Source organism: Mus caroli, chromosome 6 (assembly GCF_900094665.2).
Source record: "Mus caroli chromosome 6, CAROLI_EIJ_v1.1, whole genome shotgun sequence".
NCBI classification, from domain to species: domain Eukaryota; kingdom Metazoa; phylum Chordata; class Mammalia; order Rodentia; family Muridae; genus Mus; species Mus caroli.
In genome coordinates, this window is record NC_034575.1 from 44,582,261 (window position 1) to 44,594,882 (window position 12,622).

At 38.2% G+C, this 12,622-nt stretch overlaps 1 protein-coding gene across 5 annotated transcripts in view; it reads left to right on the forward strand.

The window, feature by feature from the left end:
* Nucleotides 1-12,622, forward strand: part of Mpp6 (membrane palmitoylated protein 6) — an 87,207-nt gene that overhangs the window by 63,954 nt on the left and 10,631 nt on the right. For 4 of the 5 annotated variants that reach the window (XM_021165218.2, XM_029478381.1, XM_029478379.1 and 1 more), the window contains exons 6-10: nucleotides 1,537-1,578; nucleotides 3,052-3,183; nucleotides 4,838-4,937; nucleotides 5,241-5,309; nucleotides 8,380-8,541. In XM_021165218.2, the coding sequence (XP_021020877.1) occupies nucleotides 1,537-1,578; nucleotides 3,052-3,183; nucleotides 4,838-4,937; nucleotides 5,241-5,309; nucleotides 8,380-8,541 (505 nt within the window). The remainder of the gene's footprint in view (nucleotides 1-1,536; nucleotides 1,579-3,051; nucleotides 3,184-4,837; nucleotides 4,938-5,240; nucleotides 5,310-8,379; nucleotides 8,542-12,622) is intronic. The other variant, XM_021165217.2, reaches the window with a different exon arrangement.

Sequence of the window (12,622 nt, forward strand, 5' to 3'; positions counted from 1 at the left end):
CTGTGTCCTTCCCTACATAGACACTCTCAAATACAATACTTCCTTGTCTATGATCATTACTATTAAACAACACACATGACTTACTGAGCCCATCTAGTATAGCTTTTATGTACATGTGTTTAGAGATGACCATTTGGGGATTCAGTAACATATCAGTTTTTTTGTATAAGGGTGGTTCCCTTCCTTTTTTTTTTTTTTTTTTTTTTTTGGTTTTTCGAGACAGGGTTTAGCCCTGTCTGTCCTGGAACTCACTCTGTAGACCAAGTTGGCCTCGAACTTGGAAATCCACCCACCTCTGCCTCCCAAGTGCTGGGATTAAAGGCGTGCTCTATCACTGTCCAGCTGAAATTCCCTTCTTGTCATTGGCGTATGGACTGGTGTATCATCATCATTATGCAGCTCTTGTTTAGGCAATTCATCATTGGTAAACAGACTGCTCCGAATCTTTTTAGTTATTGGTTACTAGTAGTTCAGAAGTTACTAGTATTGTATATGGATCACTTCACATGTGCTCGAGTACTATAACTGCTGAATCCATTCCCAGAAGTGGATCACTAGGTCAGAGGGTTTATGTGTTTGTGATCTTGGTAATTATTGCCAAATTGTCCTCACAAGAGGTTGGAGCATTCTTCCACAAGCCTGTTAGGAAAATCCCTATTAGCCAATATCCTGTCTGGGTTTCTGTTAATTAGTTAGTTAGGTAGGTAGTTGGTTAGTTAATATGAAGAAGATGTTATCCTAGTAGAGTTTTAATTTTCATTTTTACTCAGAATAGTTTGAACACCTATGTTTAAAAGCTGTTTGTACTTCACTTTGTCTACTGTCTATTTTAAATCGTTGGATATTCAGTTTTGCTTTAATGGTGAGAATACAGAATTGAAATATTTTAAGTGTTGTAGTAGTAACTTAAGATTGATAAATTGGCCTTCATAAACTATTTTTGTAGTGCAGTTCATAAAATACAGCAAGTCAACTCTTCAATGATTTTAAAGATTTTATAAAACTCCTAGGTCAAGCGCTAGGCTAATTGATTTTTCAGACCAATTTTACCAAAGTTTAATGTGAGATTTTTGAGCACAAGGGTAATGTTCCAAAAGTCATTTAATGGGCCAAAGAGTGATTCTTTTTCGTAATCCTTTTATACCTGAGTTGGATGTTGTATCTCCTAGCAGGGTAACTAATGTTTGAAATTTGGAAGGCACTTGTAACCTTACAAAGTAGTCTTCACAATCAAGGATGGCGAACACCCTCGTAGGTGGCATGAGGCTTTTTTTTCAGTGGGCCTTTCTCCAGAAGTCAGGAACATACTGCTAGCTTTATAACTACTCATACAGTCTCTCCTCTGTCTCATGCCAAATGCCTGTAACTTTTTGCTTGCATTATTTATAATTTACAGGCATTATAACAATTACTTAGGGAGGAAGTTGCTTTACCAATGAGTGAAGTGATACAATGAGCCAGTAGCTTACTTAGATTTTGTTAAGTTATAAGTTAAAACTCGGGCTTTATTTATGCAATTGAAAAATATATTTTTAGAGTTACGTCAATATGGAGAGGCACCCAGCCCACGTCCGTCAGGTATGATATCATGTGAAAACATTCTCTGGTATTCCCGTTGTTCTGTCTTAGCAGTCAACTAAATTTACCTTGATTAAACTTTATCACCTTGAGTTGTACATTGCCTGAGCCTTGAGCTGCATGCCAAACTCAAGTTAGTTACCTGTCACAGTTTAGCAGTCTTAATATTGTGTGCATGCTTGCTTTGTAGATGCTTCTAAATTTATGTGTCAGGAAAAAGTGGCTTCCTGGTTTTTGTAGCACTGATTCTCAGACTTTACAAAGTTGTTGCAAATGGCCTACAGCTTCTATCAAGATCACATAAAAATATCTTCCTATGCATCTCTCACACTGGGTGGTTTTTTAAGCATGCTAATAAATAGTGTATGTACTTGTACTATTTGAAAATTTTATTTGTTTCTAGTTGAAGTTTGATACACATAGAAAAATAACATTGTTAGTTTGACTAATTGTATACTTTTCTGCTTATTAAAGTTTATCTGCTGATTAATACTAAGGCTTTTCTGTAGAAGATTAATTTGAATTTCTATAAATATGTATGAAGTATGTCTATTTTAAGAAAACAGTTAATCTAAACTTGCCATCAAATATTAAAAATGATTAATTAGAATTCAAATTAAAGTAAATAAGCAGTGTGTTACAAGCTCTGAAAATCTTAAATAACAGTTTAACTGGCATACCTTTATTAGGAAATCAAATTTAAGAGAAACCTGTATGTTTGAATTTAAATTGGAAAATAGTTAGGACCTTTCTAGTGTTTTGTCTCATTCGTAATTTAATCTTAATTTAAACTTAAACATATAAATCACAGTAAGGTGATCAAGAAAGTATTTTCCTTATTTGTTTTAGCCAGTAAACTGTCTGATTAAAATGTTCTACTAGAGGTTAAGTTCTTGATGTTTTAAGGTTGCCAGGTCTTACTTCAAGATGACCGTTGGTTAATTTTGCTTTCAAGGTGTCTGAACAATGTCAGTCCTGATCTATTGGAAATACATGCCTCAAACTGCATAAGTTATCTCAGGATTATAACTGAAAAATTATATTTATTTAAATTAAAAATGATGCAGTGTTTGTTGGGAAATCAAGTGAAAAGATTGAGAAGGGGGCCGAGTAGAATGCAGCTATTATTGCACACTTCCTGCTTACGGTTAGCTGTTGAGGGGAGTGGGTGATACAGCTCAGTGGGAGAGCATGCACCTACTGGCATGCAAAGCCCTGGGGTTAAACCCCACACTGCAGAAGAAAGAAACAGGAGTTTTTAAAATGAACAAAATTTTAATGTAGCAAAATGTTGATTTTTCTGCTATACCAAATCATTATATTAATATTCTAATAAATTATTCTTTATTTAGAAGAATAAGTTTCTTTTCTGAACTACTTAGTATCATTTACAATTAAATCACAGTGGTTTGGTTTCAATATCCAGTGCTTAGTGATACACATATAGTCTTTTTCACTGTGCTATGTTTTTAGGTATTTGTCAAGTGTCATTTTGACTATAATCCATTCAATGATAACCTGATACCCTGCAAAGAAGCAGGACTGAAATTTTCCAAAGGAGAAATTCTTCAGATTGTAAACAGAGAAGACCCAAATTGGTGGCAGGTTAGTATGATTCTCAAAAAATTCCTCAAATACTTTTCTGTTTTCAATCTTTGATCTGCCCAGTATCTAAAAGTGCAGGAAGCATTTGTTCCCATGATTTTTCTTGCATGAACAATTACTGTTTTACGTCTGCCAGCTTTGTGGACAGAAGACCAAATTGAGAGAGAATTTGTTTGTGTAAATAAGAGCAGGCATAACCTGCCTGTGGCATGTCACCCGGTTTAAGAATTAGGTGAAACAGTTCTTTCCCAAGGTAGTCACCTTCAAATGTTTTAAGGCAAGAAAAACTTTGTAATCATTGTCAGTGTTCCTTAAGGTTTGCATAAGCTGACACAGTATTCAAAGTTGAAGAAAATGACAAGAAACCTAGAATCTTTTCAATTCTCAGAGCTGATTCTGGCCTCATTAGAGAACAGGGTAAAAGAAGAAAGCCTCCAGGACCCAGTACCAAGCATAAGCTTAGCTGTGACTGGTAACTGGTGTTAACAGCGATGAGTTAAATGACTTCTACAGAGAGATGATGTAGAGGATAAGAACCGCCTAGGCACAGTGTGCTGATGTGTCAATGAAGACATTTTTATCAGTGCGTACACCATGGTGAGATAGCTAGGACGTGAGCTCAGTTAACAGTTGATGATTGCAAGAGGTCTTCACTGAAACACTTGCAGGCTTTAAAACTGTCTGACCACTTCCTGTGGCTGATCATGGACTGGCCAGGTGCTCTCTGTTTACTTTCTGTAAATGTTCTCTTCGCTTTCTGATCCTCTCACTGGCATTTGAGTCTCTTTCTTCATTTTGATAATCTTATTTAATTCCAGTTTTCAGGATTATTAAAAACTGATAAACGGGTGTTTTATTCCACTTATAAGAAGAAAGACAATAACCTTGTGATATGAATCATTGACATTTAAAAATATCCACTTTTGTGGGGTTAGAGAGCAGCTGGTTAAGAGGCCTGCCCTCACTGCTCCTGTGGAGGGCCCACAGAGCCAGCACTCATGGTGGCTGCTCACATTCTCCGGGACTCCAGCTCCTCTTCAGGCCCTGGGCACCTTCACCCATATGCACACACATACACACACATAGACCCAAAAACACTCGAGTAAAACAGTTTTTTAACTACTTCCTTTGATTTTAAAGTTTTTATTTTTTATACTAGATAAAGTTTTACCTATTTTAAATTCTTCACCTTGGGATATTCAGATTCTTGTTAGCATGAATTAAAATTTATGCTTTGTATTCCCAGTATTGGAAATTCTTTTGATTTAGACTCAGGAAATAACATTCTAGTATTGAGGTCAGTAGAAATGGTTTATAAAGTCGTTCCTTAACACTTCTTTATATAAAATAGCATTCTTCTTTCTGTTCTTTGACTTTATCACACACACATTTCCTGTCCTTCCCCCACTCCCACCCCGCCTCTAAAGAAAACATTGTAGTATTTGAGGAGCCTGTACATTGTTGTTAATGGGAGTTTCAACATGTCATTACCAGTGGACATACATGGGTCTTAGGTACAAATTGCTTTCTTTGTTTAAATACTCGAACACAGTTCCATGGATTGAAAGAGTGTTTTCCATAGGAAATTAACTTCAACTGACTTACTAAAATACTGTGTAAAACTTTGGTCACTGATAAGTTCATTTGATTCTAGGCTAGCCATGTGAAAGAGGGAGGCAGTGCTGGTCTGATTCCAAGCCAGTTCCTGGAAGAGAAGAGAAAGGCGTTTGTTCGCAGAGACTGGGACAATTCAGGTGAAGAACTTCTCACAAGTAACAGGCAGGGAGGGGCTCGGCTTACCTTTTGCCTCTGTTTTTTTCTGAAATCACAAATGAATTTATTTGAAATACATGGAGAATTAATTTTTCCTGTTCATCTGCTTTTTCCTTCTCTAATTTTTATTCTTTTCTGCCACCTACTGGTAGTGTATCAAAATTCAATGACAAACTCATCCCTTCCTAGGAAGGGTAATTCTCTTACCTCCTCATAAAACATAACTGGGCAATTTAAGGTTGAGTCTCAATGTATCATCTAAATTAAGTCTTGTCATCCTCCAGGACCCTTTTGTGGAACTATAAGCAACAAAAAAAAGAAAAAGATGATGTACCTCACAACCAGGAATGCAGGTACGTGTAAAATCCCTTTGGGAGATCGAAATATATAGCCTTATCATTAGTTACCATGTTTTAATCTCTGAGTATGAAATTTAAAATGAATTTAATTTATATTAGTGCCAATTACTGGATCTCATGTGAACACATGATAAAATAGAGGTCTCAGTTGGTGAATATGAGTTGCAGCAGGAAGAAGTTGTTAGGGATTGAGCTTGCACTAGTGCAGGAGGAATGTATGGACAGTCCTGACTTAGAGGATCCCACCATGGTAAGATGCTTCTGAGGGACAGAGTGCCTTTGTGGAGAGGTTAGCGTTAGGACGAAGGCAAGCTAGCTTCCATAAGGTCAGGTTCATTTTGAGGAAATGACACTGGGCTAGGTAACTCCTTTAATCCAGCGGCATCTTTTAAGGGTCTTTCTCGACTCTTTTAGGGTTTTACTTGGGGAGGAGGGGTAATAAAGGGGAAGAAGGGGAGAGAGACTAAGAAGAGAGAGGTATTGAGATTCTTTCCATATACTTAAGTTGGCCTCGGATTCACTAGTTAATACAGGATGGCCTCAAACACTTAATTATCTTATTATCCTATACTTAACTTAGTAGCCCAGCCTGGCCCCGAACTCTAAGTCCTTCTGCCTCTCCCTAAATCTTTCATCTTAAAGAAAGGAATATCTTTTAAAGAAAATGTAATGGTAATCACAAGAAGTCACAGTTGTGTTTATTAGCTTCATTAGAAGATCATTTTACAGTTAAACACATTAAATCATCAAGATGTATTCTTTAAGGACATACGATTCTTATTTGTCATTTTTGCTTCAAAAGCTGAAAAAATATTTTTAAAAAATCAAGTCAAAGGCCTTGGGGGGTGTAGCCATTGCCTAGTATGTATATGGTGCTGGGTTCAATCCCCAGAACTAGAAAGAAAAATGAAATTATAACACCGTCAGACCAATTGAGTGTATTACAAATTTAAAACGAAAATACAAAACAAATGAAAAAAAAAAAAAAAAAAAAAAACCCTTTACCCTAACTAGCCATGAGAGAAATGTAGATTAAAGCTACATTGAGATTCTATCTTACCCCATACAGAATGGACTTCATTAAGAAAAATCATGTTCTGTCAGGATCCTGGACAAAAAAGAATGCTTTTGGCCTGACAGTAGGAAGTAAACTAGTCCTGCAATTATAGAAGTCAGCCTAAGAGTAGAGTTACCCACATTACACCACTGTCCCCACTCCTGAGCACACCACAGGAATGCTGCGTGTCTTTATCACTGCACCACAGTTCAGGAGAGCGAAGTTCTGTAATTAATCTAAGTGACCATCAACAGGAGAAATAAAATATGGTCTATATGTACCACAGAATGAAGTTATTTCTTATGCAGAAAAAGAGATAATCATGCTTAACAAACTTAACCAATCTTAGAAACACAAACATGTTTTTGCCCACTTATGGACCCTAGATTTTGTAGAGATACACAAAATCATGTATGTACAGTTGACATTAAAGGAGAAGGGAAATCATGTAGGAAAGAAAGAGGAGGAAGGCAAGGGATAAAAAGAAAAGGGTAGCCAGGCACAGGAAAGTGTGTGCAAGTGCATTGTGTGTCTGCAGGAAAGTGGCCTTACGTGACCTGGTATAATAAAAACAGATAAAAAGAAAGCTAAATGTGGAAACTATCAGGTTTATTTTTCTTGACTTCAAACTACCTCTGTGCTGGTAATAACACAGTATAAAAAAAGGACTTGTTGCCATGATAATGCAAGGATGAAGTGTTCTTACTGCAGGTTGAGTAGGGCAGTAAGGCTGGGTGGTGTGTTTCAGAATCACTCTGGTTTTATCATTCATTAACTATAGGAAACTATATATCATTAAAACTTTTAGCTCATTTTTGTAACTTTTTCCTTGACTTATAATTTGAGGCTATAGCCTACTGAAAATACTTTTTTATCCAGCATTTTATTTTATGTATACATTTCAGAATCTCCATACTTAGACGTGAGTGTGCTGATTCTAGAGGTGGTGTACTCTGCCTATACAGGTCCAGCAGCCAAGCAGGTGTCCTGTGCCCTGTACCTTCACCTAAACTTTTTGTGTAAATTACACGAACTATAATTTGATTGATGTAAACTGTAAGATCATTATTTCTACTGATAAGTTGCTAATAAGACACCTTTAGTCCACAGGTTCTCAACCGTTGGGGTCATGACCCCTGTGGGTTGACTTACTCTTTTAAATAAGAGTGTCTTACTCAGGGTTTCTATTCCTGCACAAACATCATGATCAAGAATCAAGTTGGGGAGGAAAGGGTTTATTCGGCTTACATTTCCACATTGCTGTTCATCACCAAAGGAAGTTAGGACTGGAACTCAAGCAGGTCAAGATGCAGGAAATGATGCAGAGGCCATGGAGGGATGTTTCTTACTGGCTTGCTTCCTCTGGCTTGCTCAGCTTGCTTTCTTATAAAACCCAGGACTACCATCCCAGGGATGGCACCACCCACAATTGGCCCTCCCACCCTTGATCACTAACTGAGAAAATGCCTTGCAGCTGGATCTCATGGAGGAATTTCCTCAAGGGAGGCTCTTTTCTCTGTAATAACTCCAGCTTTTTGTGTCAAGTTGATACACAAAACTAGCCAGTACAAAGAGGTTACCTAAGAACACTGGAAAACAACAGATATTTACATTATAATTCATATCAGTAGCAAAAGTACAGTTATGAAATAGTAATGGAAATGCCTTTGTGGTTGAGGGTCACCACAGCATGAGTAACTGTATGAAAGACTGAGCGCCACTGCTTTGATGTAGAGAGTATTGATAAATGTGCATAAAACGCTGGGATTTTGTAGCTCAGTAAATGAGTATCTGAGGGCAAACGATTGGGGACAAGCATTTAAAGTAAGTATAAGATAATTTCTGTACCCTACAAAATTTGTAGAAACAAGCCTATGTCATACGTGCACAATTCTAGTAATAGTTAACTATCAAGGCAAGAAGACCATTAGCATTCAGAATACCAGGGAATGTTTCTACATATACAAAGTATAACTGAATATAATTTCCTGTTATTTTCACATTTAGAGTTTGATCGTCATGAAATTCAGATCTATGAGGAAGTAGCAAAAATGCCACCCTTCCAACGGAAAACATTAGTGTTGATCGGAGCTCAAGGTGTGGGCAGAAGGAGCTTGAAAAACAGGTTCATAGTACTGAATCCTGCTAGATTTGGAACAACGGTGCCATGTAAGTCCTTAGTTCCCATTGCTGCTCAGAAAGAGGATGGGTCTATGGAGACAAGGATTACTACTAATGAACATTAGGTCCAGAAAAGATTTGGTTATGCTAATGAGCATGGAAGAGTTGGTAGTTCTGGGTCCACACAGTTCTCTGTCTTAGGTAGTGCTGCCCGCTTGGTGCTCAGCAGTAGCTTCATCTGTAAACTCTACATTGCAGAAGTGCTAAAGACAAATGCATACATTTAAGAGTTGTGGCAGATTACATTCATTTGTGGTTTTTCTATGGAACTATTATCCATTTATTTGTATTTTTCAGCCAGTATAGTGTAGTATATTTAAAAGAAAACAGCCTACTTACTAGATACTCAAACAGTCAGTACAACAGTGGCTTTGTAGATTTAGGTGGTCTGGTTTAAGTTAAAGCCCTCGGCTCTGAAGGCTCCTAAACCTGATACTCTGAAAGCAGGTTCTTCAGAAGACAGCATTTACCAGACTTAGCTAAGACTGTGAAATAGTGCTGGTGCGGAGGAGGCCCGCGTAGGCTCCCGCTCCGACTTTTCACTTTGCAATCTTAGTTCTCCCCTAGCTTTTGCATGTTCACATAGGACACTGAGTGATGTCAGAAATGGAGTAGCTGGAGCGCTCAGGTAATTGCTGATGCCATGATAGCTGCTGCACATTTGACCTCTTGGAGAAACTGAGGAAATGGCCTCACAAGCCTCTCTAGAGAGAAGAGAAGGATTTGTTTCCATTCATGTTCTTTTTCCTTGGCTCTTTTGGTATTTTCTTCTGTAACTATTATCCATTTGTTTGTATTTGAATTCATGGTAGGATGGAGCAGCATGGTAGCAGGAGCGTGTGGAACAGCACGCTCTCCACTGGATGGTAGACAGGTAGCAGAGCAAGGCATCCAGGATAAGGAATAGCCTTCCTAGGCATGGCCCAGTCATCGGCTTTCTCTGAAGGGCCAGTTCCTAAACCCCCACCCCCACCCCCGCCTTCAGTCTGGCACCACCACTTGGAGCACTCATATTCAGACCGTACAACTTACGCTTATGGACTTTTTAGTCCTACAAAATCACATTGCCCGAAGCTAATTTTAATGTGCAATGACTTAGAGTGTCAGTATTTGTTTTTGTTTATATTAGTTTTATTTTGGCTCTGTTTTTTTAGAGATTTTTTCTATTGTTTTTAATTAGTTATACCTGTGTATTTTATATTGAGTATGTGCGTGTGAGTGTAGGTGCCACAGAGACCAGAAGCATAGGACAACCCCTAGCCACCCGCATTTGAACTTTATAGGCAGTTGTGAACTACCTGGTTTGAATGCTGCGAAATGAACCCTGCGCCTATGGAAGATCAAGTGCTGTTAACTGCGGAACCATTTTTAGTTTTAAAATATTTTATTTTTTACTCAGTAGCAGACTCCCTTTTGGTGTTTTCATGGCTATCTGATTTGGGTTGCCACTTCTCCCTCTCCCTGTCCCTGCTCGGTGCTCATAGCCTCTGCCCCAGGATTCTGTTTCCACACTCTTACCATATGTGTTGTGCTTCCTCTCCACTTCCTTCTTTACATCAGGTTTTTTCTTGTTTAACTATGTACCTTTTCTAGTTTCATGACCTCTCTCCTCACACATTCCCACAGAAAACACACACACCCCACAACTAGGGTCTGGAAATGAGGAACATACAGTATTTATCTGTCTTAGCTTGAGCTACCCCACTTATTATCTTTTCCAGCTCTGTCCATTTTCTTGGAAATTTCACAATTTTATTAGAACCAAATAAAATTCTAGTGTGTGAATGTACATATTCATTACCCATTCATCAGTTGCTAGGCATCTAGTTTGATTTCATCCCCTTGTAATTGTGAATAGCACAACAATAAGCATTGATGACAGAGCCCTTTGGGTCCACACCTGTGAGTGCTAGTTCTGTTTGTGGAGCCGTGGTGTGTGGGTGGGTAGATGCCTCCCATGGAAGTGTGTGTGCATGCAGAGGCCAGAGGTTCATGGTGCATATCTTCTTTCATTGCCTCCTTCCTGGGGCTTCTGAGGCAGTCTTTCACTGCACCTGGAGCTCATTGTTTTGAATAGGCTGAAGGCCAGGAAGCTCTAAGGATCCAGTTGGTTAACATACCGTCCCCACCACACTTCCCAGACAAGCCCCACCTGTTTGTTTGTTTGTGGGTATTTTCCTTCATCTATGACTGTGTACCACATGCTTGCCTGATGTCCACAGAAGCCAGGAACGAAGAGGGCATCACATTCCCTAGAACTAGAGTCACACCTGGATGGTTTTGAGCCATGATGAGGTGCTGGAATTGAACCCAGATCATCTGTAGAGAGGCTAGCGCCCTTAATTACAGAGCCATCTCCATGTCCTGGGCCCAGCTTTTGTGGGTGCTGACATGTGACAAGCACCTTGTCAGCTGAAGCACCTCCCTGTCCCATTTTATGTTTCTTGCACTGATGGCCACATGACGGCACCAGTTTGCACCGCCACCAGCAGTGAATAAGGTTTTCTCCTCCTCCAAATCCTCACCAGCATTGGCTGTCATTGCTCTTGATGGTAACCACGCGGACTTGGGTGAGATAGAATCTCAAAATAGTTCTATTTTCCATTATTTTGATGACTGAGAGTATTGAACACTTGTTAAAATACTTATTGGTCACTTGTATTTCTTCTTTTGAGAGTTGTCTACCTCATTATTACATTTATTGTTTGGCAGTTTAAGTTGGGATTTTTGGTATTTAATTTTCACAGTTCTTTATATGTATAATCTGAAGTGTATCTGGCAGTGATTTTATCCTATTTTTTTCTGACAGTTCCCTTTGTTATGTGGTTTTTTAAAAAAAGATTATTTTTAACCACTTTTAAATTATTTTATTTTATAGGCTTTTCCTTCTGAACATTCTAGAATGTGCCTATATCTCAAACTGTGTTCATTCTGCGCTCCCTAGCCGTTTCACCATTTCATGTTTGAAGCTAAGGTCCTTGGTCTACTTTGTCCTTTCTATCCTTCTGCAGCATCTACTGTCTTCTGTCCAATGTGTATTTTAACACCTTTATCAAAAGTTAGGTGTTCATAGCTCTGGGGGTTATTTCTGGGACAGCGGTGTATATTCTCTTGCCTGTTGTACCAGTGCCATAATGTCCGCTATTAGAGTTTAACGTTGAGTAAACCGTGTCCCTCCAGCTGGGTTCTTTCTGCTTAGAATTGTTGTGGCCATCTAGAGTCTTTTCTATCTCTCTGTTTTGAATTGTGTTTTCTAGTTATATGAGGAATGGCATTGGACTTTCTATGGGGTTACATTGACTCTGTGTATTACTTCCAGTTTGTAACCATTTTTACAGTGCCGCTTTGCTGTTCAGGAGCAATTTTTCCGTTGTTTAGCATCTTCAATTCTTTGGTTCATTTTGGTTTTAAAGGATTTTTTTTTTCTCCTTTGAACTATTTAACCTTTTCAAAGTTAATGTATTGTCATATTAACAAAGCTGATTCAACAGTAACAGTAATAAATCTATTCTCAGAAAACAGGATAGCATTAACATGCTTTCATTGGCACAGCTATCCAGAGGTGGTCAACATTCCCATCTGTTTGCTCCTATCTCTCTCTTTACTTTCTTAATTATTGCTTTCTAAACTTGTGCTTATTTTTTTTTCCTTACCATCTTCATTCAGACAAAATCCTCATAGCATTTTCTTCACACAATTGGGTTACTTGTTTTTAGTATGTTCACATAGTTGTGCAAGTCTTTCTATTGTCGCAGGATTTCTACAAGGTCCTTAGTAACAGCCCCCTCTCATTCCTGAATTTAGTAAATTTTTTTCTTAGTTTTCCCAAATATTTGTCAATTTTGCTCTTTTCATATTGTTTTGGATTTTTATTAATTCTCTGCTTTTTTTCTATCATACATTTTATTAATTTAAATTTACTCTTGTTTTCTGTTTTGTTTGCTCCTGTTATCCCGGGTAGAAAGTTAGGTTGTCCACTGGAGATCTCCTTCTAACAGACACATTTACGCTAGAAATTGCTCAGTAGGTGCTGCTTTTTACATCCTGTAATTTTGCTGTGGTTTATGTT